This window comes from Mesoplodon densirostris, chromosome 16 (genome assembly GCF_025265405.1).
Source record: "Mesoplodon densirostris isolate mMesDen1 chromosome 16, mMesDen1 primary haplotype, whole genome shotgun sequence".
Taxonomy (NCBI): Eukaryota; Metazoa; Chordata; class Mammalia; order Artiodactyla; family Ziphiidae; genus Mesoplodon; species Mesoplodon densirostris.
In genome coordinates this window covers 82,765,669-82,788,842 of record NC_082676.1, presented here as the reverse complement: position 1 = coordinate 82,788,842, position 23,174 = coordinate 82,765,669, and the positions used below count along the sequence as shown (strand labels likewise).

Here is a 23,174-nt window from a genome sequence, read left to right as displayed (position 1 = left end):
ATATACCCATAGATATATAGATGTGGTACCTCTATATAAAATTAAGATCCTGAAAGGTTAGGACAGGCTGAGGAACTGACAGGAGACTAAAGAGGCATGACAACTACACTCAACACATGATCCTGGATTGGATTCTCGGGTCATGATTGGGACATCAATCAATAGGATGGGGACTTCCCTGGTGGCACAGTGGTTACGAATCCACCTGCCAATGCAGGGGACACGGGTTCGATCCCTGGTCTGGGAAGATCCCACATGCCACGAAGCAACTAAGCCCGTGAGCCACAACTACTGAAGCCTGCACGCCCTAGAGCCTGCATGCCGCAACTACTGAGCCCACGTGCTGCAATTACTGATGCCCACGCGCCCAGAGCCCATGCTCCGCAACAAGAGAAGCCACCTCAATGAGAAGCCTGCGCACCGCAACAAAGAGTAGCCCCACTCGCCACAACTAGAGAAAGCCCGCACAGCAACGAAGACCCAATGCAGCCAAAAAATAAAATATAATAAAATACAAAAAAATAAATTGGATGAATGTTATTCCTTGATGTTGCTGGTCATCTAGAAGTTATGTGGAAGAGTGGTCTTGTACTTAGGAAATCCACACTGAAGTTTTAAGGGGTAACAAGCGATCAGGTCAACACACTGTCAAATGGTTCTGCTAGGGCTCAGGGTGGGCCTCCCCGAAATAAGGTATACTGATTATTTTGAATTAGTTACTTAAGAAACCGCCAATGCAAAAGTGACACCCTGACCCTCCTGTCTCCCAGAAAGCAGGAAATAAATCTCTCATGTGAAAGATGCACCTGCATCTAGAGGTAGGACACCCCTTTCCCCAGAGATAGGGAATTCAGGTCAAGAAGCTTGTATAAACAAACCTTGTTACTCCTTTACTACCTCAGGGTCGAACTGTTTAGATTTTTCACTAACTGAGCACCCCAAACCTGTTTCTTTGCGGTGTCACTTCACCTCTAGTTTGTTTCTTTCTCTAGAAGGTATAAAAGCTGCCTGCTTTGGCCACTACTTAGGTCTCATTTCTATGAGACCTCTGTCTGCATGAATTAAAAAAAATTTTTTTCCCGTTAATCCGTTTTGTATCAATTTCATTATTAGTCCAGCCACAAGAACTCAGGAAGGGTAGAGGGGGAAATTTCTCAACAGTTCAAAAATATGTATGGGAGCTCTGCGTACTATTTCGGCTCTTATATAAATTGGAAAAAAATTCAGAAAAGCTTTCAAAGGTAATCAAATGTCACTCCTCTGCTTGAAATCTTCTTCTAACAGAACGTATGTCCAACACAGACTTGTATGTGAATGTTCAGAGCCACTTTATTCCTAATGGCCCCAAACTGGAAAGAACCCAAATGCCCATCCGCTGGTGGAACAAACTGCTGATCCACGCAAGAGATGAATCTCAAAAGCATACTAGGACAGGGCACAGTTGCACTGACAGAAAGCAGATGGGTGGCTGCCTGGGGTCGGGATGGGGGCACAGACTGACTGCAAAGGGGCACAAGGCAGCTCTTGTCTTTGAGGGGTGACAGAATGCTCTATATCATGACTCTCACACAGCTTATACAACTGCCAAAACTCATCAACTATTGATAGAGTACTAAGAGTAGCGGGGGCTGCGAGTTCTGTAGTTGTGGCTCGCTGGCCCTAGAGCGCAGGCTCAGTAGTTGTGGCACACAGGCTTAGTTGCTCCGCGGCATGTGGGATCTTCCCGGACCAGGGATCAAACCCGTGTCCCCTGCATTGGCAGGCGGGTTCTTAACCACTGCGCCACCAGGAAAGTCCTGTGAAACATCTTCTGAGACAAGCTAAGGGCAGTCACTGAGAGCAAGCAGTTAGAAAATGTATCAGCATTTGGCCTTGCTGTCAACATGCAACAGCATGGTCTTTTTCCTAGTAACTCACTGTTCATACATTTTATGGACATACATGAACTTGACAACTAAGTTAAAAAGTTATTCATAAGAATCAGACTCTGCAGGTGGAAAGTTAAGGGGTAAAAATTATTCTGCTTTTCCTCCTTATGTATGCACAAGAGTGATGTGATAAAAATCTACAGAACTCTGAAAGTAGTCTTCCTATAAATATGTATTCCATATATATTCAATACATAAAAAAATATGTGATAAGGAAAAATCTTGTTGCAGGAAATATTAAAACAGAAACACAAAAAGTGATTAATAGTCACTTTACCATGCACTATACATAAAAAATCGTCCACTTCTATAGACACCTGTGGTTTTGCTAGCAGGGGACTTGAATCGATAGCCTTAGGTAGAAATCAAACACTACAGAAAATGAGCTTTGGAAATATCTGAGCATCAGTGTTCAAGAAGCACAAAGAGGCAGCAAGATTAGGATTGGCAACCTTTGCAAGTCAGCCTACTGGTCTTCAAAAAGATTACAGACTAAAAATCTTTCCTTTGGAGGTCGTTCAATAACGAGGTTATTAACTGAGCAGGTATTCCTTAGGAACGATCCTGCCTCAAGAGGGTAAGAGCAGGGCCTCCCTGGTGGCGCAAGTGGTTGAGAGTCCGCCTGCCGATGCAGGGGATACGGGTTCGTGCCCCGGTCTGGGAGGATCCCATATGCCGCGGAGCGGCTGGGCCCGTGAGCCATGGCCGCTGAGCCTGCGCGTCCGGAGCCTGCGCGTCCGGAGCCTGTGCTCCGCGACGGGGGAGGCCACAACAGTGAGAGGCCCGCATACCGCAAAAAGGAAAAAAAAAAAAAAAAAGAGGGTAAGAGCATAAAATGTGAAGTCTAAAGACAATATTCCCTTTCCATCTGTTTTCCCAGAACACAGTAAGTACAGTTACTCCTAAATTACCTTTATTCAATTAAAAACTGAATGAAAAGACTTGTGAAATGTCTACTACCAGCAAATACTACGCTCATTTATTTGAATATGAAGATGAATTTAGATCCTGCCCAGGTCCCACCTTCTTCTCATATCCAGGATATCACTTTTATCATTAGTAAAAGAATCATTAAAAAAAACAAACAGGGAATTCCCTGGCGGTCTAGTGGTTAGGACTCAGCACTTCCACTGCAGGGGGCCTGGGTTCGATCCCTGGTCGGAGAACTAAGATCCCGAAAGCGGTGTGGTGCGCCCAAAGCAAACAAACAAACAAACAAAAATCCTACAAACAAAAACAAATGAAAAAATGAATTCTAGGATGGTAGTTCATACGCATAAAACATTACAGAAAATATAATCAAGTGCTTGATCTAACTCTCCTTTACTTTTATTAAAGTGGTTCAATGTTTCTCTACCATTAGCTACTCCAAAATAACACTAGAAAAGCATCTACCATTAGCTACTCCAAAATAACATAAGAAAAGCATCCTATTACAGTTTTATATACCTTAAGATGTGTTCTAGACTAGCATAAGCATTTGATGATAGGACAGTGGGCCAATAAATGAAATATTATATACAGAATACAAATAAAAGTTTATTGTACAAAATTAAGGCCTTCACATCATAGTTCACTAAGGCTAAACAAAGACTAGGTAATGTTTTAAATCCTTCACAAAAATTTCACATACACTTTCCCCTACCCCCAACTATTAAAATGGCCTGATCAAATGTTATCAAAACGAAAACTATACATAACACCAAGTCCTTTAAAGGCAGCTTTCCCAAATCTTATTTCTTGGCATAGGTGATCTTCATGGCATGGGATGGTGTGATCTTAAATCCCTGTAAAGCATCCCTGGCAGCTCCAGCCTGTCCATCGTTTTCAAATTCAACAAAAGCAATGTCATGCCTCCCAGGTACCAAACGTACTTCCTTGAAACCAGGGAACCTATAAAGAATTAAAACAATTTTTACATATGTAAACAATTTATATACATGTAAATACAGAAATGACATCAAATACGTAAATGTCTGTGTTTAAATTTGGTAAGCAACTTCCTGATATGAGTCCAGGAAAAGTATCATATCCCAGAAAGAATCCTGAGTGGGATGAAAGAGCCTAAAATATAATTAATACCATGAAAAAAACTGCAGGAATCATGTAAGCTAATTCTGTTTTTGTCATTTCATCAAAGCTTTGTTTCCTGTTTTACTCATCAACTAGAATTAATAATTCAAACATTACAGGTAATTTAGCTTTTTATTTGCTAAATCTGCAGACTGGCTTCAATTCATGATTAATCCTGGAGCAACTCAATGAAGCTGTAAGGAATTACTGTGTGATATACAAACGGATCGAACTCAGGGAAGTGCTATCTGTCCAGTCAGGAGACTCTCAGAACACAGACTTGTTTATGAAAACACTTACTGATTAAACAGCATGGATAACATCATCTCATTAGTCTCTTCTGGTAAATTATTAAGGAATAAAATATAGTTTGGAGGGTAATCAGGGACCTATTAAAAAGAAAAGGCAAAGTTAGTTTGTAAATATAAAAAGTACAGTAAACCATTTGGCTCTTGCATTAAAATCTAAACTTCAGAAAACTACATTCCACCGTTTAAGGCTTGTGAAATCTTACTACATCAAACACTAAAGCTGAGAAACAGTGACACCAGAGAAATAAGCAAAAACCTAACAGTAACCAAACAAGGTAGACATTCAAGTCACTTAATATCTGGAAGACTACAAATCTGATTAACAGTTTCTAAGTATTTAATTAACGGTATTTAAAACAATATTTAAGTTTTAAGCATCTGGAGGTCAGCTGGAACGGGAGGATTCTGTCGTCTGGATTATATAACCGATCCTAACAAACCAGAGAAGGCATCGGAGTCACCCATCCTCAGCTGCTTAACCCTCAGATATTCAATGCTCCGCACTATCGCTTACTACCTCCCAGTGTGTGAGAAAATCTGGAAATAGAAAGATTTCCACTTAGAACCACTGCCTGGCAATTTTTAATGTTTTTTTTTTTCTGAGTAAATGAGATATACATGGCATCTAGTTACATACAGTAAGTGGATACACACTGTTATGGGGAACTATAGGGAAAGGTCTTTATATGTAAGAGCCTCTGTCTTCAGGCTAATTTCGTGGAAGAAAAAAGATGAAATGTAAAGAACAATTTAGGGCTTAGAGAATTAAATGCTGGCATTTGTGAACTGGACTATAATTGTTGAAAGACTTCAAAAGAGTAGACAATGCAAGAAAATGCAAATAACTTAAAATCAGAGGAGGAAAACCTCAGTGGTGCAAGGAATTCCCTGGATGTAAGGATCCTGTCAGACCCTAGCACCCAAGGGACTAGTTGGGAAACCATTAGTACATAACTCAGGCTTTCTTTTTGAGGCCTTTATTGGGAAGCTTAGGTAAAGAGTTTCTAAAACTCTTCGGTAAAGAGTTTCCTGATAAGTCTATATCAGGAGACTTAAATATATACGTGCTGAGGAAATAAGAGCTAAGGCAACTGTAAAACAACTTTGCTCTATCAGAAAAGATGGGTTAGTGCTTCAGCCAATGGGAATGGATACCAAGCCACAAGCCAGGAAAGCTCTGGGCCATGTACTGTGCAGAAAACAACCATTTTGCTCCTTGACCTCATAGAGCTTAGAATCTATCGTTTTGATTCTGTCATTGACTCACCATGGGAAGCAAGGAATAAAGTCAGGTTTTGTTTTCTCCCTCTTAAAAGAAAATTAAAATGTTCTGAGGAGTGAGTTTCCACATTATTGTGGCTTATACATGGAATCATTTTCAGTTTTTGGAGACATGCACATTTCTGTAATTATTGTTACTGTTTTGTAATTTTATTTTAAAGTAAGTATCACATGGAAAAAAATATTACCTGAGGATTTGGTGCTGCATTTCCTTGGGTATTAGCTGAATTTGGTGTTCCCTAACCCAAAGAAATAGAGAAACAGTTAAAATTTCCAGACCTTCTAAAAAAGCAGCAGGTATTTATATTTTAAATTACTTCATAAAACTAAGACTAACAAACAGATTTTTAAATCTATTTAACTTTACTTTCACTGAGAATTTACATCTTAAAACTCTGACTCAAACATTTATGTATTTAACTTGTCAAATGTTTTTGAAAGGTCTATATCATAAAGTTCAACCTCTAAGCTTTAAAATTATGGAGAAATATAAATATAAGGACCAGTCTTTCTCTTTTTTTAAAACAACTAGAAAAAAGTCAAGCATTATACTTAGTACAACTGATTTCTAATCACTTTCAATCCCAAAGTAACTACTTTTTGGATGATAATTTCACCTGTATCTGGTATTTTAAATTAGATTTTGAATTCCTGAACTGTTCAAAGAAAGCAGCTTTCAGTGGCATACTCATGATTAAAGATAACATCTACAGTATTACTTATACACAGAACTTGAAAAATAAACCAATAGAAATTAACAAATCTTGGAGAATGATGGAACTAAATGTCATGCAAATTCAAATAAAACTGTTCAATATAAATCTGCATATGTAAAGTTTATATTTTAATCTGTTGCTTAAACACAAATATTGGAATTTTAGAATTCAACCATTCCAGCTTCTTAAAAATCTACCTTTAAACACACACATGTACACATGCGTGCCTCAAAGATCACCCCTCAAATGGAAGACAGACATCTCTATCAAATTTTTAACACACACACACAAAAAAATGAACTTTTGCCCATCTTACCTGACCAGGTTTTTTGTTCATGGTTGTTGCAGTCTGTTCCACAGTTTTGGCTTTTTTCTTTTCTTTTTTCTTTTCTTTGTCAGCAAAAGTGCCACGCATTTTAGATATTATATCAGAATCTGTTTTTGCATACTGGATTCGCTGTTTTAATTATTTGAAAACAAGTTACTTTCATCATGCTGAAGGCTATTTCTACACTTGTCATTAATATTTCAAATTTCATTATGCAAAAACGAGCTAATTTTAAACACATACTTAAGGAAATCTGTCAAATATACTGAGCACCAAATGAAAATAAATTGTGACCCATGATTCACAACTGAGACAAAGTTAGATTCAACTGTGTTTATTATAAGAAAAAACCATAGATTTTCATATGAGAAAAACAGGACTTTGAAATATCTGCACCCCTGCCCCTCTCCATTTAAAAGAACAGAGAAAACTGCATTGGAAAGCTGTCTATCCCTTACAGGGACACTCCACAGAGGGTCCGTATATGCATGGAATTTGTTACTTCCAAAGTTAAAGTACCAAAGATTGAGAATGACTTTCCCTTGAATCTGGTCTATTATTTTTAAATGAAATGACTAACAGTGGCATCCACTTCAATTTAAAAAGCTTTGAAAGGAAACAAAAAGACGGCATCACAGCTAGTGCAACCAGGTCACTTGCATGAGTAATACGCCACAGCCAGCAGGCACGGCACACATGACTGAACAAGCGTTGAGAAACACTGGTCTAGGACAGCATTTCATGAACTTTAATGTGCATTCCAATTACCTGGAGAGCTTGTAAGAGTGCAGATCCTGATGCGGGGGGTCTGGTGAGGCCTGAGATTCTGCACGTCTAACAAGCACAAAGGGGATGGTGGGGCCCACACTTTGAGCAGTATGGCCCTGGCCTAAAGCATTATCGCATAGCTGAATGTTCGGGGGAACCGCGGCGGGGGGGCAGGCCTCCCACGATACCTCAGTCCCTGAGGCTTCCTCTGGCTGCAGGACCATGGCAGCTCCAAGTGGACTTACCCTGCAAGCAACTCTGCTAGTCTTGCATGTCATCATCTAACCAAAAGAAATAGTTTTGGACCAACTCTGACTTGCTCCCAGGGATTCCCTCCCAACTCCCTTCTTCCTGACCCGAACAGATCTTGGGTGATCTTGTATTTGTCCCTATGACCTGTGAAAATTTCTGACCTCAGCCCTCGCTCTTAGCTGGCTGGTCTAGAGCAGCAGTTCTCAACCAGAGGAGAATCTGCCCACGAGGAGACAGCTGGCACTGCCGACTGGAGACACTGTGTGTTGTCATGCTAAGAGGGCAGAGGCCAGAGATGCTGCTAAACACTCTTCCATGAACAATACAGCCCCAACAATAAAAAAGTATTCAGTTCAAAACGGCAAAAGTGCCAGTGTTGAAAACCCTGGTCTAGACTAAATACTGGTCAGGGATAAAAGTCCACCCACAGCTTAGAGAAGGTGAAAGATTTACATTTATACCAAAGGTTTCATTACAGAAGTCCTTAGGAAGATGGTTCTACTTTACTGAGGTATTTTTGGAATTAAATAACCAAATGCCCTTGAATCACAGAGAATAATTTTGTTCTGAGTTCCAAGTTATAGAAAATTTTGTTCATTTCTGATCTGGTGTGTTGGCAACTGAAACCAACTAAGTAAGTATAAACAAGACAGCTCAAGGAACATTCTTTTCTTTCTTCCAGGATGCGGGAGATTTGGCAGTATCTCACACTTTCCTGAAGGCAGAGAACAGACCTCCTAAAATACCTTCAATATGAGATCAGTCTAATGGGCTTTCTCCATTGATTTTAAATAATTAGCTGGCAAGGTGAAGCCAGTGCCAAACGCAGCAAACAATTTCCAGCTTTCCTGGATTTCAGTCACAGGCACATGCAAACCTGTCATCCCAACTTAGCAAAACAGCCCTAAAACCCTCTACGAGAAGAAACTGTTCCTTCCTACTAATGTAATTGTAGATTTAAACTAAAACCCAGTCTTACGCTACTGCCAACTGAGATCTCACTTATGCTAGTTCTTTACACTACTGAGAAAGATAAACTGGTCTCAGGAAATGCCAATTTACTGAAAACTGGGGTATGCAGGTACTATCCCCCAGTTTTCTGCAATAGGACTTTCCACATATATGGTGCCCAGTCAGGTGGGAAATGGGAAAAGGAGAGCTGGACAGAGGACGGGAAGAAAATGTGGTCCAGTAACAGACAAACAGCACTCAGGCCTGAATTAAACAGCGTGGTACTGAAGTCCTCAGACTACTGACCACAGCCAACACTGCCTGGTGTTGTACGTTAGGTCTTCTTGAGACACAGCACACTCATTGATCTGCACACCTTCTGTGGCTGCTTCTCTGGCCCTAAAGGCAAAATTAAGTAGCTGCAAAAGAGATTATCTGGCTCATAAAGCCTAAAATATTTACTATCTGGCCCTTTTACAGATAGGGTGCTGAATCCTAGTTTAGGGGGGAAAAATCACAATATTGGGTGTCCAGGAGATTAGCTTTCAAGTCCTGATGATGCCACTGGTTACAGTAACATAAGCTTTCTGTGCCTGATTCTTCATTTGTAAAAAAAAAAAAAAAAAAAAAAAATGGATCAGGGCTTCCCTGGTGGCGCAGTGGTTGAGAGTCTGCCTGCTAATGCAGGGGACACGGGTTCGAGCCCTGGTCTGGGAGGATCCCACATGCTGCGGAGCAACTAGGCCCGTGAGCCACAACTACTGAGCCTGCGCGTCTGGAGCCCGTGCTCCTGCAACAAGAGAGGCCGCAATAGTGAGAGGCCCGCACACTGCGATGAAGAGTGGCCCCCACTTGCCACAATTAGAGAAAGCCCTCGCACAGAAACGAAGACCCAACACAGCAAAAATAAATAAATAAATTAATAAACTCTTACCAACAACATCTTTAAAAAAAAAAAAAAAAAAAAGGATCAGATGAGAGGTCTGCACTACAGATTATGGGCCAAATCCAGCCCATGGCCTGATTTTGTATGGCTTATGAGTAAAGTACTTTTTTCTTTCTTCTTTTTTTTTTTTAAACACAATTTTTAAAGGATTGTTTAAAAAAACCACACACACACACACAAGAATATGCAATAGAAACCGTATGTGGCCCACAAAACCTAAAATATTTATTATCTGGTCCTTTATAGCGTTTTTGCTCGCTTCTGAATTAGACCAAAGAATATCCAATTTGCTTTTATATATATATAATATATATATATATATATATTTTTTTTTTTTAACAGGTGAAAGTGAACATGAGCACAGAGCCAGTTAATGGCAAAACTAGAATGAGAACATGGGTCCTTGAAACTCTGGGCCTCGGCTCTTTCCCCAACATCCCTTCCCATCACATTCCAGTTCCGTAAGAAAAGCACTGAAATCCACACCCAAGGTACTACGTACCTATTCACACACCTAGAGCCCCTTGCTATACACACTGTCTCCACCCTGATCCAATCCTCTGCCATCTCTGACTTATACCAATGCCTCCTGAGTTCCCTACTTCCCTTCTGCCCTTCCCACAATCCAATCTTCCTCCAGCAGCTAAATGTGAAATCTCATGTCACTCCTGAGTTTAAAACTTTCCATGTGTGACTATCTCATTTCCATTCATTGTTATTCATTAATAAAACCTATGACTTTACATCTGTGAACTGTCCTCAGATCAGTGCTTTGACTGCATAGCTTCTGACATGCAGTATTTCACTATGCTACTTTCTGAAACTTCAGACTAGATTCCCTCTTTGATCCACGATTTTTGTTTTGTGTTGTTTTACAAGTTTACAGAGGTTTCTTTTTAATCTTCTGAGTAATTACTAATTTCTAGCTCTTTTGAGATGAGAATATTGCCTATACTGCCATTGTTTTTAAAATATTCTACATCTCTACATCTACATTTTTGCCTATTTGAACTATCATAAATCAAGAAGTGAATTATAAGCTCTACTATTGTGTTTCTATAAAAATAAATACATAAATAAAATAAACCCAAACCCATTCTTAACTGAAGGCAAAAAGCAATAGCCATATTTTCAAGGGTATATTTACAAATCTATCATACCATTAATAGCGATTAATGCCAAAATAAGATTGATTTACCATCGGTTTGCCATAAAATGGAAATCCTTGTAACTGTCTCAAGGCATTTGTGGATGAGCCCAGTTCCTTAAATATAACAAAAGCTTGCCCCCTCATCTTCATGGTCTTTAGAGCCACAATATCTACGACGTGGCCAAACTGAGAAAACAGGGCATACAGGGATCTCTTCAATTCTGCACAAAATTAGAGGGGAAACCAGTTATTTGTGAATGAAACTATGACAAGATTCTTCATAAAATGACACGGCACTGAGTGCCCCTCCTCATTTATTTATACAAAGTTACATATTTTAATAAAAACATCATACTATTCCCATTAGCGGTCTAATTTTAAGTTTTTGAAACCATTTATCTATGAGTGAAAACAGATTCAACACATTTTCAGCCCCTATTTTTATCTTTAAAAAGCCTTAAAATCCTTACACAATAAGGGATAAACCATTATTTCAGGCACTGTGAAAGATGACTAGATGAGAATTTTTGAAGCTGTATAACTTTTAAGATGGTAGTAAGCAAACACACTTTAGTTTTTTTTTTAAAAAGCACTTACCCTCTTTTTTAATTTTGTCATTCATATTGTTGATATAAATTGTGTGATTTGGTCTGATATCCATGTTGTGGGTTAAACTGTTCAAATAGCCTAAAGAGACAGTAAATATTCTGTTATTAAACAGGGAGGATTCATTCATGATAGTCTGGCATTAAGGACACAGCACAAGGGCACTAACTTTTCAATTCTTTCAACCCCCAATGTCAGAAAATATCAGTTTGGCAGTAGTCTTTAAAACCTCTCGAGGACTTCCTAGCCCTCTTTTTTAAACAAAAGGAGAACAGTTCTCAGGCTGAAAACTTGGTGGGGCACTAGTCAGATTTTACTAACATTCTTTTATTCCATACATTTATTTATTTTTATACTTATCTTTCACTTATGACAAGTGATACTGTTCTCCCATCTACCTAATAACTTTTCTTTTTAAATAAAATTTAAAAATTGAGATTTGAAGAAAAATGAAAAAAGAAACTAGCAAATGTATAGCCAGTAAAAATCATAAAGATAGAACATTAATGGACTTCCCTGGTGGCGCAGTGGTTAAGAATCCGCCTGCCAATGCAGGGGACACGGGTTTGAGCCCTGGTCCGGGAAGATCCCACATGTCGCGGAACAACTAAACCCTTGCGCCACAACTACTGAGCCTGTGCTCTAGAGACCATTAGCCACAACTACTGAGCTCACGTGCCACAGATACTGAAGCCCGCGTGCCAAGAGCCAGGGCTCCGCAACAAGAGAAGCCACCACAATGAGAAGCCCACGCACCACAACAAAGAGTAGCCCCCGCTCGCCACAACTAGAGAAAGCCTGCGTGTAGCAAATAAGACCCAACGCAGCCAGAAATAAATAAATAAGTACATTTATTTAAAAAAAAAGAACATTAACGAAGTTTGCCAAGAACTCTTTCATGGATACTCTTACAAAACCCTTTCATACTATTACTTAATTAATCACCAACAGCCCTCACTCCAAAGTCACCTCTAATGGACTTGAGAGACTGGAGCGGTACCGCCTGATGGTTAAGAGCTCAGATTCTAGAGCCAGCCGGATCTGAATTCAAATCTGTCTATGCTTCTTACTAGCTGCTTGACTGAGGGCAAGTTTTAATCTCCCAGGTCCAAATCTGTAACACGGGGATGGTAACAGAATCTACCCAGTAGAACTAGAAAGGCTAAATGAGATAAAGTTCTAGCAGCTCTGGAATCAGAAGTAAGCACTTCGAGCAGCTGTTACTAATGTCTTTTACAGGTTAATGCAAGTCCTTGCCCACAGTTACATAGCTGATAAACAGGAGGCCTGAGAATTCAGCCCTTGTTTTCTGTGTCTTGCACTTTTCACACCCACCACACGATTTCATTTTTTCCCACTGTTTTAGTTGCAAATTGTGGCCTTGCTTTATTTCCTTGGTGCCCCGCATATTTCTTCGTTCGATGAACATTTACACCCACAGTATGTGCACAGCATAGGATGACTGACAAGGAAAGGGCCCACAGACAAGGGCTGTACTTGTGCGGGTAACAGGTGAAAGGTAACGCTTCTCAGAGGCTTGCGACGCCCTAAACTGAAACCTGGGGGACTGGGGTCGCGAACGACGACGAGAAGGAAGTGACAAGCATCAAACTGAAGGCAGAGAGAACAGAGGGAAAGTTCTCCCTTTATCTCACGCGAGGTTTGATGGTGGCCTGGATTAGTGCTGGGGTACCGGGAGTCGCCTCCCGGATCCAAAAGGGAGCCTCTGGCAAGCACTTGAAGGCTCAGAGCGAGCTGTAAACGACTCGCACCAGCGAAAAAACACCAGTTATCCATAACTTCATATGCGCGAGGGTCCCCGCCTCTCCAGACCCAGGCACATTCGCCTACGGCCCCAGCCCGAAGCCCCAGGAAGCGGCCACACGATCCCCGGCTCCGACCCGTCCCGCCAGAGACAAGGTTCCTAAGTCCAGGGGCCTCGCCAGACCCGAGCGTCAGTTTCCATGCCTCCCTCGCTTCCTCGCCGACCCTCCGCGAATACGTTCCGGCCCCGGAGCCGCGCCCTGCCCACCCCCAGCTCCTGCAGGAGAGCGTATGGCCGAGTGGCAACCCACAGCCGGGAAAGCGGAGAAAGTTAAGAAGAAAGCGCTTCAACTCACCGGAGGCGTCCGCGGCGTCCCGTACAAATCACAAGCCGGAAGCCGGAAGCCGGAAGCCGGAAGCCGGACGCCGAGCCAGGCACCGGAAGTGACGCTTGCTACCAGGCGCCTCAATCGAGGGCCGACAAGTCAAGGAGCCGAGCCCGGAGTGGATCGATGCCCCACGGTCTCCAAAGCAGCAGTTAAGAATCGCTCCGCGCATACGCACACATGGCGGGCGGCGAGAACAGGTGCGAAGGGGAGCCGAGAAAAGGGAAGGAGGCTTGTGGGAATCCTGTGGGGTTAAACTGGAATTCTGGGGCCGCGGAGTAAGAGCATAGGGAAAGGCGGTGGTCATTTCCCTCACCATGAGTTTGCGCTGTTCTGTCCCATGCAACAACAGGTGCCTTCCATCTTTCCAAATCCTATATAGATCCTCCTAGACTTATGATGGATTTACGTCCTGATAAACCCATCTGTAAGTTGAAAACTATAAGAAGCAAATGCATGTAATACACCTAACCTACCCAGCATCACATCTTAGCCGGGCCTATCGTAAACGTGCTCAGAACACTCACATTGGCCTATAGTTGGGCAAAATCATCTATACAAAGCCAATTTTACAGTAAAGTGTTGAATATCTCATGTAATTTGTTGAATACTGCACTGAAAGTGAAAAACACAGTGGTAGTCTGGGTACAGAAGGTAGTTCACCCTCAAGATCACGTGGCTGCCCCGTGTTGCAGGAAAATGGGGCCAGAGAGGATGGTCATGTCCCAGGTCTTGGGCGAGTCCCTGGGATGGGCGCCAAGTGAGGGTCCTTGGCTTCGCTCAGGAAAGAATTCAAGAGCAGTGGCAGTAAAGTGAAAGCAGGTTTATTGAGAGGCATACACATTTCATAGGCAGAATGCAGTCCATCTCAGAAGGCGAGAGTGCCCCAGGGTGTGGGTGTGGTTAGTTTTATGGACTGGGTAATTTCATAGGCTAACCAGTAGGAGGATTATTTCGACTATTTTGGGGAACGGGTGGGGGTTTCCAGGACTTGGGGTACCACCCATTTTTGGGCCTTTTTTACTTGGCCTCAGAACTATCATGTCGTTTAGCATATGCTAATGTATTACAATGAGCGTATAATGAGACCCAAGGTCTACTGGACGTCAAATCTTCCACCATCTTGGGTCTAGTAGGTTCTAACCAGTTTTGTATCTTCGATGGCTGTGTCGTTCTTTTAATGGTTGTGCCCTGTTCCTTACTTCCTGTCTAAGCTGGGAGCTATGGCTTGCTGCCCAGCATTAGGACACAGTGAGTATCTACTGCATATTGCTAGCCCAGGAAAAGCTCAAAATTCAAAATTTGAAGTCTGGTTTTTATTGGATGCATATCACTTTAACACCTTCATAAAGTCAAAAAAATCATACGTCGAACCATCGTAAGTTGGGGCCCCTCTGAAAAGTTTTACAAGCGCAGCCCCTAATGCTGACTGTAGGGGCAGATGCCCTGGTTTCATCCTCCTCTGAGCTCAGGCTGCCCCCAGTTTACCATTACCTTCAGGGTGGCCAGTATCCACCCCTCAAGTCTTCTCTAATTCTTGGGGCTCTGAGGGAACTCTTCTCCAACACTTTACTGAAGAGCTTGAATCCCAGAGGCAGCTAATTTGAGACCCCAAAGTGGAGGGAATTGATGTCTCTGTCCAGCTTCTCACCTGATAAGGCAACCACCTCCAGTAATAACCAAACACCGATAAAATCATCTGCCTAAATTCACTGAAAAAAAAATCAATTCCCTACCACCCTTCCCACCTTCTTCTCTCCCCACAGAATGGGTTGACGGTTCTAACATCATCAAGTTGTTGGTGTTTAATGGCAAGCTGAACGGGAATTCCAAAACGTACATGCATTCATTCATCCACTTATGAAATGTGCGTAAAGCATCATCTAGAATGTAAAGTGGTTGTTGAGAGCTAAGAAAAATCAAATTTTATATCTTCCCCTTAACTAATCTCTCTGAGCCTCACTGTCGTCATTTGTAAACTAGGGATCATAACAGTACCTCCTTCTGGAGTTATTGTATTAAGTGAGCAAAATGTGAAGCACATTGCCAGGCACCAAATAACTGGTTCATAAGTGTTATTTCCAAATGCTAGCTATAACTTGGACATATGGATAAAGAGGCCAAACAGATTTGTTTTTTAAGCTGGGGATTTTTATTTTAAAAGATCACCTAAAAGTGCAGCAACTTTAAAATAATGTAAGCTTCTTGAGGGTAGGGATATTTCTTTGCTTTGTTCACTGAAGTACCTTCAGTAACTAGAAAAGTGGCTGATAATAAATATGTATTGAATAAGCGAATGAAACTTCATGGCTAATTAGGCAACACTGAACAAATGTGATGTGTTAGGAAGATGCACATAAGTGTAAGAAATAATATTAAGCAATCACAGAAAAGCAGTATTTTATTATGTAGATATAAAAATTTGAAGGAATGTAAATAGTCCTGCCTCAGTTAAGGAGTTAGAGAGAATACAAAGAGAATATCCTTAAAGCATTAAAAGAGAATATAAACTAAATAAAAACATTTCTGAATAGCAAAAGACAAGCTGCCCTACCCATTAGTTTGGTCATCTGAGCAATTAATTCTGTTTGATGAGAATGAGGATGGCAATACTGTATTATATAAGTGGATCTGGCTAAGAGCTCATTATAACTATTGAAAAAGGGTAAGATAAGACTTTGCAAAGACACTACCTGGGCAGAAAATACTACAGGAAATGCAGAGACCTAAAGACAGGGGGCTTGTAGTGTTCTATTAATCACTGAACAATGGCTACTATACATTACACCGTGAGAAGGAAATCTTCTAATGCCAGTTCAGTGGCAATGATCTGCAGGCTCTTTCCCAGGTTCTAAAAGAGCCCGTGCATTTTCCTGTCCTTGGGCGGTTGCTCTGGGCTTTCCAATAGCCTGTTAATGGTCCTCAATGGTTTCCTGAGTGATTTGGAGAAAACAGTCATTGAAAGTAGGACTGGGAAAGAAAAGAAGGGAAGAAAGGAGCTTTTCTGGTTTTGTGAGTAGCATTGCACAAACTGGTTACGTAGCTATATTAAGAGCATTATAACACCCAAACTTTGGTTAGATGAACTGTGAAACAAGCATCACTCCTTTATAACCAAATTCACCTCTTGAGGGTCATATCAGAAGTCAGATGTCAAAAACTCACTTTTTACAATTGAAGTATAGCTGGTTTACAATGTTGTGTTAGTTTCAGGTGTATAGCAAACTGAATCAGATATATATATATATATTCTTTTTCAGATTCTTTTCCATTATAGCTTATTACAAGATATTGAATAGAGTTTCCTGTGCTATACAATAGGTCCTTGTGGTTTATCTTTTTATATATAGTAGTGTGTATCTATTAATCCCAAACTCCTAATTTATCCCTCCCCCCTGCCTTTGATAATCATAAGTTAGTTTTCTATGTCTGTGAGTCTATTTCTGAAAAACTCACATATTCAAAAAAATACTAGAAGAGAGCTTCCCTGGTGGCGCAGTGGTTGAGAGTCCGCCTGCCGATGCAGGGGACATGGGTTCGTGCCCCGGTCCAGGAAGATCCCACATGCCGCGGAGCGGCTGGGCCCGTGAACCATGGCCGCTGGGCCTGCGCGTCCGGAGCCTGTGCTCTGCAACGGGAGAGGCCACAGCAGTGAGAGGCCCGCGTACCGCAAAAAAAAAAAAAAAATTTCAAGAAGAAAATATCTTGAAACCTAGCTGAGAGAAGAATTAGTGGCTGGTAGCATTTTCAGATACCTTCAGAGAAGGGTTCTGAAGAAATAAAGAGATGTCATGTTCACATTCTAATTTTAGGGTGTCACAATCATCTTGCAACAAGGGACCAGGATATGTATAAAACATTTCATGCAAGATTTAACATTATGAGACAGTTTGGATTCTTATCACAATTTGAAAGAAAAAAAATGAAGCCTCCAGTTTAAATTGCAGATTATGTTCAGACAAGACAACCCTGAAAATTATTTCTATCTGGGGAATCCAAAACAATTATGTAAATGAGGCTGGTACTTCCTATTCTATTTTGTTTAAGGTGAATGTGTAAATTTCTTCAATATCCCCCGACAGAAACATCATCACATGGGTTAATGACTTTATTAAAATGGATGGTGAAAAAAAATAAGAAATAGTGTTTATCTCTTATTGATATTGGATAGTCTCCCTTTAATCACAGCCTTTTTTTTTCAGCTTTAGTATGAAGCTACTTTCCGACACTTAAAATTACCAAATTACTTCAGCTACTGAAAGATATTAATATAGCTTATAATACATTTTATCATTTCAGTAGAAGGTTCTAAATAAGACTGGTCAGCTTAGAAACCTGAAAGAAATTAGTTCTAAGTTATTTCCTCACGACTGAAATTGCAAATGTCAGATTCCATTACAAGTGGCTAAGACAAGAGCTCCTCCCTTGCTTCACTCAGTGCAGGGTAGCCCAGAAGTCTGTGCAGTAAGACTTTGGGACCCCGTTACCTTTACTGAACCCCTATAACATTGCGCATCCTGTGTTAACTGCTGAAGACCCGGCAGTGAGCAGCACAGACGTGCCACCTGCTCTCACAGAGCTTCCGATCTCTCGGAGGTGTCAGCCCAATAAGTCAATGTTTGTGAGTTGTGAGTAGCTACTGTGGATAACAAACTACCCCCAGACTTAATGGTTTAAAACAACAACTATTTGATTATATCTCATGGACTCTGTGGGTCAGGAATTCAGAGTCAGGGTGTGGCTGGGTGATTCTTCTACTCCTAGAGCCACTGAAACACTCTGTGGGACTTGGCTGGTGGGTGGGCTGGTCTAGAGGCTCCCAACAGCTGAACTCACGTGTCTGGGGGCAGGAGTGGCTAAAAGACTGAGCTCACAAGGGACCATCAACTGGAGCGACGAGGCACAGTGTTTCCAGCCTGGTGGTCTCAGGGCAGTTGGATTTCTTACACAGGGGCCAGGTTCCCCCAGACCAAGCATCCCAAGAAAATTAGGTGGAAACTTCATGGCCTTTTTGGACCTAGACTGGAGAATCACACAACAAAACTTTTTAACGTTTTCTTGTTGCTTACGAGTGAATCATAAGGCCAGCCTAGATTCAAGTGAAAGGAAACTGAATTCTATTTCTTGCTGTAGGAATGGTAAATTCACTGTAGAAAACTTGTGGAAAGGAGGCTACCATTATGGCCATCTTTTTTTTTATGGTGAAAAAAATTTATATTTAGAGTTAGCTGGACTCAGTTTAGATGAACCCAATTTTGTTGGCAACATCCAAAGCATCATAGAAGGGAGCCAATCAAACATATGTCTTCTTCTCTCCATCAGGCCTGATCTGGTGTTGACCTTGGCCACATCAAGGTCATAGAGCATCTTCGCAGCCTGATGATCTGGCGCTCTTTGGCTTTGACATCCACAATGAACACAAGTGAGTTGTTGTCTTCCATCTCCTTCACATGGCTGACTCAGTGGTCAGGGGGAACTTGATGATGCCATCATGGTTAAGCTTATTTCTCCTGGGGGGACTCTTCTGAGGCTATTTGGGCTGCCTTCAGAGCTTCAGTGTCTTGGGCCATTGGAAGGTGGGTGATATGTGAATCTTCTATATGACCATCTTTGAAAATGCAATCTACCAGAGGAAGAAAGAAAGAAAAAAGCAGAGGTGGAGGGAAAGATTTTATAGACCTAAAGGTAAGAAGGAGCAGGCAGTTAGAAAGATAGTAAGTAGGAGGAAGGCAATGGAGAGTTCCCCAGGCAGAGCAAACCACTTTTGAAAACTGTTTGACCGAGCTTCCCTGGTGGCGTAGTGGTTGAGAGTCTGCCTGCCGATGCAGGGGACATGGGTTCGTGCCCCGGTCCGGGAAGATTCCACATGCCGCGGAGCGGCTGGGCCCGTGAGCCATGGCCACTGAGCCTGCGCGTCCGGAGCCTGTGCTCCGCAACGGGAGAGGCCACAACAGTGAGAGGCCCGTGTACCACAAAAAAAAACCCAAAAAACAAAACAAAAAACTGTTTGACCGTATCCACTAAAGCTGAATGTAGGAATATTTTATGACCCAGCACTCCACTCCAAGTTTAATGCTCAATAGACATGCATAAAGATATGCAAAATCAGCAACAACAAAACAACAAACATGCACTAGAAGGTTCAGAGCACTACTCATAGTATTCCCAAACTGGAAAGTACCCACATGTCTTTCAGTAGTATAATGGATAAAGACATTGAGTAAGTATATATTCACACAATGGAGTATTGTATGACAACAAAAATGGACTAACTCTTGCTACATGCAACAACATGGATAAATCTCACAAATATAATGTTGAGTGGAAAAAACAAACATAAAATGGGTCTTACTGTTTGGTTTCATTTATATACATTTCAAAAACTGCTAAATGGATTAGAAATTAGAAATCAGGATGGAGGTTGCCTGAGGTGGAGGGGTTTGCCCTGGGAAAGAGTCAGAATGAGGGCCCCTGGAGTGCTGGGGACATTGTATTTCTTACTCTGGATGCTGGTTCCATGGGTAGATGTATTCCCTTTGTGAAACACAAACTGAGCCATGCACTTACGATTTGGGCAATTATATCTGAGGATGTTATACTTCAATAAAAAGCACGCTAGAAAACAAACACAAATGGCAAGCTGTGGTTGGCAAACGGGGTAATCACCCATTCCAACTTCCCTGTGTGCTACTGGGCAGTGTGAAATGAAGGGTTTATAAGAAAATCTCCAACTTGCTTGTAGCTCTAATATCCTATGCTTCTATGATTCCATTGGAAAGACTAGAGGAAAATTCTTTGACTTTAGTTCACGGTAGGAAATTCTGATTGCCAGGGAGGGGACCCTGGGACCAGCCAGCCCTCTGTGCCTGAGCTGACTATCCATGTGTCCCACGTCCTGGGGGGCAAGCAGTGTGTGGTGGGCCAGAGCATCCTTTCCTGAAGAGGTGAGAGGCGGGAGGCTGTGCTGCAGCCGTACTTTCTAGATTTCTCCTTCACCTTCTCGTCCATCATCCTCTTTCTCTCTTCCCTTGTCAACAGCTCTCCTGGCTGGCAACCTTTGCTTTCAGGGCTGACAGTTGGCTGGGACAAGTTCTGCCTTTTCTCTTCCCTCGTTGGCACCTGCCTCGATTCACCTTATTATGGCTGCTGCTGTGAGCTCATGCATCCTTTGTGTGCCGTGTTCCCCACCCACCTAACAGCCGAACCTGCCCTGTTAGCTTTTCCTGAAGGCACACGGCATCAAAATCTAAAACTTGAAACACTCTCCCTCTCTGCCTTAGCTCTCAATGGCATACTTGTCAATTTCAACGTGCTACACTACACTGACTGCTCAGAAAAGAATAATCAAGGGAGAAAATAAACAATCGTGGTGCTACAGATGGGCAGGGGGATCAGAGGTAGACATGGATGGGTGACTGGCCCCTCTCATCCCGTCACTTGGTTAGTAAGCACTCTCTGCTCACACATGGGTTACAGAAAATGCAAACCCTGCCAGGCGAGCTCTCCGCAAGCTCCTGACCTAACAGGGATGCCGGATGCGGGCAAACGTATAGGTAATCAGCAGTGAGAAATCTCAAATTAATAATAATGCAGTGATGAAATGAAGTTGACACAGGGACACAAAAGGGGCATGGGGCCCTCCAAGACAGCATCACATAAACAAAGCTTCATGGCAGGCAGACAGGTTAAAATTGGAAACACTTTCATTGCAGCCCAAGTCTGAGGCTGGTTTGACAGATTAATGGAGCATGAAGAAGGCTGGCTCCATAATCATGAAATATAGGGATCCCAAGAGTTGGCTCTGTTAGCTTAACCAGGGGGCTTGTGCTGTAGAAGGGAGGGGGATAACTAATGTAATCGTGTGAAGCTAAGGAAAGTTTTGAGCAAGGATAAGTAAAATCTAGTCCATAGTGGAAGCGTTAAGACAAAAATCGTGAATGTTCTAACACTCATTATACTACAAGCATTGTTGTAGGAAATTGGCCTTTCTCCCGCCCCACCCTCTTCCACCCAACGCACAGTCCAGACCCAAGCTCTGCCTGCTTTGGGTCCAGTGCATTTGCGGGGACTCTAGAGGTGGAAGAGTGGGGAAAGTAAAGAATATGGGTTCATTCCTTCCCTCCATTCCCACTCCTGATATAAAACACCAAACAGTCATAAAACAACCTAATCCAACCATCAAAGAATGAGACAGATGTGATGGGACCCGTCACATCCATTTCTAATTTCTGTGATTTTTCTGGTCCACAAACCAACTGAGCATAATAGAGAAAAACAGCCCGAGTTCTATTGGAACTGCATGAAGTAAAATGTTCCCGGTGCTCAAGAATGCATCTCACTGCCTACGTTAAGGCTCATTGTCTATAAAGCCACCGAAAGATGAAAACTATTCAAAGCTTAATAGTAAAGGTCATAAGAGCAAACACTTTTATGGGTTTCCCATGTGCCGGCCACAATGTGCTAAGCCCTTGATGGGTATGTCCAACCACAGTACTGTGATGGAGTTACTGGAACTGTGCCTCTTTTAGAGAAATAAAGAAACTGAAGGAGAGGCATGTCCATTTCATTCATTCATTCATTCATTCATTCAACAAACATTTCTCCTATTGCTTGCCTGGACATAAGGGGTCTGCTCCTCCGCAGGTGAGTGCAGGATCAAGAGCTGGTGCCTTAGTCTGCTTGGGCTGCTTAACAAAGTACCACAGACCGGGAGGCTTAAACAGCAGAATTTTATTTTCTCACAATTCTGGACGCTGGAAGTCCTTGAAGATGTGGTTTCTCCCAAGGCCTCTGTCCTTGGCTTGCAGATGGCCAGCTTCTCTCCATGTCCTCACATGGCCTTTGCTCTGTGCTGTGTATCCCTGATGTCTCTGTGTCCTAATCTCCTCTTCTTATAAGGGGACCAGTCAAACTGGATTAAGGCCTACTCTCTTGGCATAATTTTAATTTCATCACCTCTTTAAAACCCCATCTCCAAATAGAGTCACTTTCTGAACGTATGAAAGAGGGAAGGGCATGGACACAAGTCATCCCATGACAGCTGGGAAGACGATTTGATTCCTTTGACCAAGATAGTGGGACCTTAACTTCATCCCTCTAAGCTGGGGCTGGAAGGTTCCTTTTCCCCAGCAACATCAAGATTCACAAGAAGGTCTGAACTCTGAGTGCCCGAGTAGTGCGGCAGGTGAACTACACCGAAGCATCCCCCATGTTGTTTGTTATCCAGCCATCCACCACCTGCAGTACAATGGTGGCCTGTGTGGGCCAAAGGAAGCAGCTGTGTCCAATTGCTCAGAGCGTTTGCTAAAAACATTGAAAAGGAAACATCTGCTTATACTATATTTTTCTTTCTTTCTTTTTTTTCCTTTGAATGGTTCAAAGGTGAATAAAGTGGATTTCAGTAACCCTGCCACACAGAGCTGGATTCCTGCCTTCAGTGATTCTTTTGTGCTTGTCACATACATACTTGCTCTGAGGCACTTCAAACACTGTTGATTTATCCTTCCATGAATTTGAATGAAGGTAGCGCTAGGAGTCAAGTTGTTCCTGCTCTTCGAATGGGATTTCACGGTCTATCTGCAAACTTATTAAGAGCACCTACTCCTTCCAGTTTTCCGGATTTATTCCGATGACAATTTCTCCTAGTCTTCTTAATCTTGAACTAAAGAGCTTTGGGACCCAATAGTGTATTATATCCACCGAAACATTTACTTT

General features: G+C 42.0%; 1 protein-coding gene and 1 long non-coding RNA gene across 4 annotated transcripts in view; one reads left to right on the top strand and one right to left on the bottom strand.

The window, feature by feature from the left end:
* Positions 1–3,442: 3,442 nt before the first annotated feature.
* SNRPB2 (small nuclear ribonucleoprotein polypeptide B2) lies at positions 3,443–13,494 on the bottom strand. Its single transcript, XM_060078888.1, has 7 exons — positions 13,431–13,494; positions 11,302–11,391; positions 10,753–10,925; positions 6,626–6,766; positions 5,782–5,832; positions 4,302–4,390; positions 3,443–3,821 (listed from the first exon to the last, which is right to left on the bottom strand). Exons 2-7 carry the CDS (start codon positions 11,363–11,365, stop codon positions 3,662–3,664), a joined length of 678 nt encoding a protein of 225 aa, XP_059934871.1. The 5' UTR covers positions 11,366–11,391; positions 13,431–13,494; the 3' UTR covers positions 3,443–3,661.
* A 68-nt stretch (positions 13,495–13,562) lies between these two features.
* The window catches only part of LOC132476341 (uncharacterized), an 83,056-nt gene continuing 73,444 nt past the window's right edge, over positions 13,563–23,174 (top strand). For all 3 annotated transcript variants that reach the window (XR_009530126.1, XR_009530128.1, XR_009530127.1), the window contains exons 1-2: positions 13,563–13,660; positions 18,783–18,882. This is a non-coding gene — a long non-coding RNA (uncharacterized LOC132476341). The remainder of the gene's footprint in view (positions 13,661–18,782; positions 18,883–23,174) is intronic.

Coding starts and splice junctions, on each gene's coding strand:
- SNRPB2 (XM_060078888.1), bottom strand. CDS start 11,365: ATGGATATCAGACCAAATCACACAATTTATATCAACAATATGAATGAC. Junction 10,926..11,301: donor TGACAAAATTAAAAAAGAGG/GTAAGTGCTTTT, acceptor AATTTTGTGCAG/AATTGAAGAGATCCCTGTAT. Junction 5,833..6,625: donor TGAACAAAAAACCTGGTCAG/GTAAGATGGGCA, acceptor TCTTTGGGTTAG/GGAACACCAAATTCAGCTAA.